Genomic DNA, 6,958 nt, shown 5'->3' on the forward strand with positions numbered 1-6,958 from the left:
TCCCATCTCCAATATACTAATCCAATATGCAATAGGTGTGATTAACCCCTTCATGACCCAGCCTATTTTGACCTTAAAGACCTTGCCGTTTTTTGCAATTCTGACCAGTGTCCCTTTATGAGGTAATAACTCAGGAACGCTTCAACGGATCCTAGCGGTTCTGATATTGTTTTTTCGTGACATATTGGGCTTCATGTTAGTGGTAAATTTAGGTCAATAAATTCTGCGTTTATTTGTGATAAAAATGGAAATTTGGCGAAAATTTTGAAAATTTCGCAATTTTCACATTTTGAATTTTTATTCTGTTAAACCAGAGAGTTATGTGACACAAAATAGTTAATAAATAACATTTCCCACATGTTTACTTTACATCAGCACAATTTTGGAAACAAAATTTTTTTTTTGTTAGGAAGTTATAAGGGTTAAAATTTGACCAGCGATTTGTCATTTTTACAACGAAATTTACAAAACCATTTTTTTTAGGGACCACCTCACATTTGAAGTCAGTTTGAGGGGTCTATATGGCTGAAAATACCCAAAAGTGACACCATTCTAAAAACTGCACCCCTCAAGGTACTCAAAACCACATTCAAGAAGATTATTAACCCTTCAGGTGCTTCACAGCAGCAGAAGCAACATGGAAGGAAAAAATGAACATTTAACTTTTTAGTCACAAAAATTATCTTTTAGCAACAATTTTTTTATTTTCCCAATGGTAAAAGGAGAAACTGAACCACGAAAGTTGTTGTCCAATTTGTCCTGAGTACGCTGATACCTCATATGTGGGGGTAAACCACTGTTTGGGCGCACGGCACGGCTTGGAAGGGAAGGAGCGCCATTTGACTTTTTGAATTAAAAATTGGCTCCACTCTTTAGCGGACACCATGTCACGTTTGGAGAGCCCCCGTGTGCCTAAAAATTGGAGCTCCCCCACAAGTGACCCCATTTTGGAAACTAGACGCCCCAAGGAACTTATCTAGATGCATAGTGAGCACTTTGAACCCCCAGGTGCTTCACAAATTGATCCGTAAAAATGAAAAAGTACTTTTTTTCACAAAAAAATTCTTTTAGCCTAAATTTTTTCATTTTTACATGGGCAACAGGATAAAATGGATCCTAAAATGTGTTGGGCAATTTCTCCAGAGTACACCAATACCTCACATGTGGGGGTAAACCACTGTTTGGGCACATGGTAAGGCTCGGAAGGGAAGGAGCGCCATTTGACTTTTTGAATGAAAAATTATTTCCATCGTTAGCGGACAACATGTCGCGTTTGGATAGCTCCTGTGTGCCTAAACATTGGCGCTCCCCCACAAGTGACCCCATTTTGGAAACTAGACCCCCCAAGGAACTTATTTAGATGCCTAGTGAGCACTTTAAACCCTCAGGTGCTTCACAAATTGATCTGTAAAAATGAAAAAGTACTTTTTTTTCACAAAAAAAATCTTTTCGCCTCAATTTTTTCATTTTCACATGGGCAGTAGGATGAAATGGATCATAAAATTTGTTGGGCAATTTCTCCCGAGTACGTCGATACCTCATATGTGGGGGTAAACCACTGTTTGGGCACTCGGCAGGGCTCGGAAGGGAAGGCGCGCCATTTGACTTTTTGAATGGAAAATTAGCTCCAATTGTTAGCGGACACCATGTCGCGTTTGGAGAGCCCCTGTGTGCCTAAACATTGGAGCTCCCCCACAAGTGACCCCATTTTGGAAACTAGACCCCCCAAGGAACTTATCTAGATGCATATTGAGCACTTTAAACCCCCAGGTGCTTCACAGAAGTTTATAACGCAGAGCCATGAAAATAAAAAATAATTTTTCTTTCCTCAAAAATGATTTTTTAGCCTGGAATTTCCTATTTTGCCAAGGATAATAGGAGAAATTGGACCACAAATATTGTTGTCCAGTTTGTCCTGAGTACGCTGATACCCCATATGTGGGGGTAAACCACTGTTTGGGCGCACGGCAGGGCTCGGAAGGGATGGCACGCCATTTGGCTTTTTAAATGGAAAATTAGCTCCAATCATTAGCAGACACCATGTCACGTTTGGAGAGCCCCTGTGTGCCTAAACATTAGAGATCCCCCAGAAATGACCCCATTTTGGAAACTAGACCCCCAAAGGAACTAATCTAGATGTGTGGTGAGGACTTTGAACCCCCAAGTGCTTCACAGAAGTTTAGAACGCAGAGCCATGAAAATAAAAAAATAAAAATATTTTCTCAAAAATGATCTTTTAGCCTGCAATTTTTTATTTTCCCAAGGGTAACAGGAGAAATTTGACCCCAAAAGTTGTTGTCCAGTTTGACCTGAGTACGCTGATACCCCATGAGTGGGGGTAAACCACTGTTTGGGCACACGTCGGGGCTCAGAAGGGAAGTAGTGACTTTTGAAATGCAGACTTTGATGGAATGGTCTGCGGGTGTCACGTTGCGTTTGCAGAGCCCCTGGTGTGCCTAAACAGTAGAAACCCCCACAAGTGACCCCATTTTAGAAACTAGACCCCCCAAGGAACTTATCTAGATATGTGGTGAGCACTTTGAACCCCCAAGTGCTTCACAGACGTTTACAACGCAGAGCCGTGAAAATAAAAAATCATTTTTCTTTCCTCAAAAATGATGTTTTAGCAAGCATTTTTTTAGATTCACAAGGGTAACAGGAGAAATTGGACCCCAGTAATTGTTGCGCAGTTTGTCCTGAGTATGCTGGTACCCCATATGTGGGGGTAAACCACTGTTTGGGCACACGTCAGGGCTCGGAAGTGAGGGAGCACCATTTGACTTTTTGAATACGAGATTGGCTGGAATCAATGGTGGCGCCATGTTGCGTTTGGAGACCCCTGATGTGCCTAAACAGTGGTAACCCCTCAATTCTAACTCCAACACTAACCCCAACACACCCCTAACCCTAATCCCAACTGTAGCCATAACCCTAATCACAACCCTAACCACAACCCTAATTCCAACCCTAACCCTAAGGCTATGTGCCCACGTTGCGGATTCGTGTGAGATATTTTCGCACCATTTTTGAAAAATCCGCGGGTAAAAGGCACTGCGTTTTACCTGCGGATTTTCCGCGGATTTCCAGTGTTTTTTGTGCGGATTTCACCTGCGGATTCCTATTGAGGAACAGGTGTAAAACGCTGCGGAATCCGCACAAAGAATTGACATGCTGTGGAAAATACAACGCAGCGTTTCCGCGCGGTATTTTCCGCACCATGGGCACAGCGGATTTGGTTTTCCATAGGTTTACATGGTACTGTAAACCTGATGGAACACTGCTGCGAATCCGCAGCGGCCAATCCACTGCAGATCCGCAGCCAAATCCGCACCGTGTGCACATAGCCTAATTCTAAAGGTATGTGCACACGCTGCGGAAAACGCTGCGGATCCGCAGCAGTTTCCCATGAGTTTACAGTTCAATGTAAACCTACGGGAAACAAAAATCGCTGTACACATGCTGCGGAAAAACTGCACGGAAACGCAGCGGTTTACATTCCGCAGCATGTCACTTCTTTGTGCGGATTCCGCAGCGGTTTTACAACTGCTCCAATAGAAAATCGCAGTTGTAAAACCGCAGTGAAATGCGCAGAAAAAAACGCGGTAAATCCGCCATAAATCCGCAGCGGTTTAGCACTGCGGATTTATCAAATCCGCAGCGGAAAAATCCGCAGAGGACCAGAATACGTGTGCACATACCCTAACCCTAACCCTACCCCTAACCCTAACCCTATTCTAACATTAGTGGAAAAAAAAAAAATTCTTTATTTTTTTATTGTCCCTACCTATGGGGGTGACAAAGGGGGGGGGGGTCATTTATTATTTTTTTTTTTATTTTGATCACTGAGATTATATCTCAGTGATCAAAATGCACTTTGGAACAAATCTGCCGGCCGGCAGATTCGGCGGGCGCACTGCGCATGCGCCCGCCATTTTGGAAGATGGCGGCGCCCAGGGAGAAGACAAACGGGACCCTGGCTGGATCGGTAATTATGATGGGGTGGGGGGGGACCACCGGGGGGGGGGAGTCGGAGCGCGGGAGGGGTGGAACGGAGCACGGGGGGCGTGGAACGGAGCACGGGGGGGCTGGAATGGAGCACGGGGTGGAACGGAGCACCGGGGGGGGTGGATCGGAGTGCAGGGGGGGTGATTGGAGCACGGGGGGGTGATTGGAGCACGGGGGTGAGCGGACAAGAGCACGGGGGGGAGCGGAGCACAGGACGGAGGGGAGCGGGGCAGTGTACCGGGCAGATCGGAGGGCTGGGGGGGCGATCGGAGGGGTGGGGTGGGGGCACATTAGTATTTCCAGCCATGGCCGATGATATTGCAGCATCGGCCATGGCTGGATTGTAATATTTCACCCGTTATAATAGGTGAAATATTACAAATCGCTCTGATTGGCAGTTTCACTTTCAACAGCCAATCAGAGCGATCGTAGCCACGAGGGGGTGAAGCCACCCCCTCTGGGCTAAACTACCACTCCCCCTGTCCCTGCAGATCGGGTGAAATGGGAGTTAACCCTTTCACCCGGCCTGCAGGGACGCGATCTTTCCATGACGCCACATAGGCGTCATGGGTCGGATTGGCACCGACTTTCATGACGCCTATGTGGCGTCATGGGTCGGGAAGGGGTTAATAATATTAGCAAATACCTCCAATTAGCAATGTAGTATAGTTCTATGTTGCTTACCCCGTGTGCAGACATTGCAGTAGCTTAAGTATCCATGGTTATGACCACTCATATAGTGACAGTTAGTTGCTAGTGGTTGTAATCATGGATACCTAAGCTACTGCAATACCTGTGCAATTTGTTAAGCGACAGTTAATCAGAAGGACTATATTGTATTTTTAAATGGATGTATTTGCTATTATTATTACCACTACCACACCTACTACATATTAGGATAGGATTTTGGAGATGGGAATACCCCTTTAAATTCTTTGCCTCCTTTTTACCTGTTGCATATCCCTGCCCTTCCTATTATACACCCCATTATATTTTATGTAGAGCCTTTGGGCTACTGGATGAGGAGGAAAATGACCCTTTCACATTTCTATTCATAAAATGAACAACATGGTTGAATCTATTTACATCCAATATTGAGTTATGTAACAAATTCTATGAGCTGCACTGAACCTTCTAGTCATAAATTGAATCCAGCTTCTTTCTTCCCTTAGCTCCTCCAAACGTGCGCTCACTTCAAGAGTTGGCGCGGTTTGCCATCAGGAAGCATATTAGGAATATCCCGAAACGGCCGTCAAACCTCAGGAACGTTACTCCACACGACCTGCACAAACCTCGCTTGAGACGGAGTCGGCGGCACCAAAAGGAGACCATAGACTTTCTGGACCAAGACGTGTTTGACAGCCGCACTCCAAACCCCTTTGACGACAACAACAATTACGACGACGTGGAGGAGGCACAGCGAGTCGTCAATGGTACAAAGTCAGACCCTCCTGTTAATTTTCTCCGAAAGAAGATCCTGAGCCTGCCTCTTCCAGATCCTCTGAAATGCTATCTACTCTACTACCGTGAGAAATAAACTCCAGGACAATATGGCTGCTGGCTGTCGTGACTCATTTTTGATTTTTTTTAACCCTGAAACTGACTGTCATCTGGTCTTATGGGGAAGATGGCCTGACCTGCTGCCCCTTTTGACCATCATTTCTCTTTATTTTCAGTTGTCAGAGCAACCAGGGAATACTTTTCCTAGAATCCAAAATGTTTGATGTCTTTGGCAAATCTTTCCATTGTTGGCGGAATAAAGGAACTGATTACTCTTCTCTAGAAGACCCGAGCAGTCCTTGACAAGCACAACATTTTTTTTTTTTTTTCCCACGTTCCGCACTTAGTATAGCATTAGATCATAGACACAGAGTATCTAAAGTGTTTTATCCGAAGCACCGTTTGATATCTGTTCTGCATAGATGTTGCCCCAAACTTCCATTCGGAGGCCTCGGTGATAGATTAACCGTTTTTTACAGATATTGGATAAAACATTTAATATAAATAATAAGCTGTTTATTTCGGGTAAGCATGATGGAGCTTCATATGCCTTGGCTGTAGCATTACATGGCTGTCGTCACGCAAACTATGCACCATTTTTCAAGTGAGATTTTTTTTCTATACTGGATCATTCTGCAAGTACCGGTATCCGTCATTGAATACATAATCTACAACATCAGTGTGAATAATTCTGCCTTGTACCTTCTGAGAATGCCGGGCAGAGCAGCCTATCATTCAGAAGGCGCACACGTCCTATATGATGCCATTCTGAATCTACAGGACAGAAAAGGGTTGTAAACAGCTGTTGTCTCCCCCTGGTGGCTCAAGCTTAGAACGACAGCATGACTTCTATGTATATATTTGTATTTTTTATTTGTTGTTTGTTTGTTTTTTATGAAAAATGCTGAATAGCTTATTGGACTTCACAGATCCCAATAAGACACTATGTACACTTCATGAGGTAATCATTGCTTATGTACTTTACCCAAGAAGTGAATTGGAGATTAAACTGCTTTTCCATTTACAGTAAAGTTGTCTTAAGATAGTATGTTGTATAAAAAAAAAGATAGAAATAAAATTGTCCCTTACTCACCTTTTCCAGGTCCATTGCTGAGTTTAGTTAGCTTCTCCAGGTGTCTGTTGTTATCTGCAATGATGACATCACATAGAAAGTGCTGCAGCCAAGCAGCTGTGTCCATGAATAGGACACAAGCCGCTAAGCTTGCCGATTACCTGAAGCGATGTTGACGGGACGTCCACACTGCAGACAACAATAGACAACTGGCGCAGCAACGGACTCTGCATGGATTTGGAAAGAGGGAGGAAAAAAATGCTGTTCTTGAATGACAGACTTCCTGGCAGAGAGGAAACAGCCCTTTGACCTGAATTGTGTATAATCAACAAATCAATGCAGCCTGCTGTACTTGGTTGTGACCACAAGGTGGCACTAGAT

The 6,958-nt window shown here is 44.3% G+C and overlaps 1 protein-coding gene across 2 annotated transcripts in view; it reads left to right on the plus strand.

Annotated features, from left to right (window-relative positions):
- The window catches only part of PCMTD2 (protein-L-isoaspartate (D-aspartate) O-methyltransferase domain containing 2), a 44,795-nt gene extending 38,259 nt beyond the window's left edge, over positions 1-6,536 (plus strand). For both annotated transcript variants that reach the window (XM_069751109.1, XM_069751110.1), the window contains exon 6: positions 5,178-6,536. In XM_069751109.1, coding sequence (XP_069607210.1) covers positions 5,178-5,542 — 365 coding nt within the window. In that variant the 3' untranslated portion in view covers positions 5,543-6,536. The remainder of the gene's footprint in view (positions 1-5,177) is intronic.
- Positions 6,537-6,958: the final 422 nt, after the last annotated feature.

This window comes from Ranitomeya imitator, chromosome 2 (genome assembly GCF_032444005.1).
Source record: "Ranitomeya imitator isolate aRanImi1 chromosome 2, aRanImi1.pri, whole genome shotgun sequence".
Taxonomy (NCBI): domain Eukaryota; kingdom Metazoa; phylum Chordata; class Amphibia; order Anura; family Dendrobatidae; genus Ranitomeya; species Ranitomeya imitator.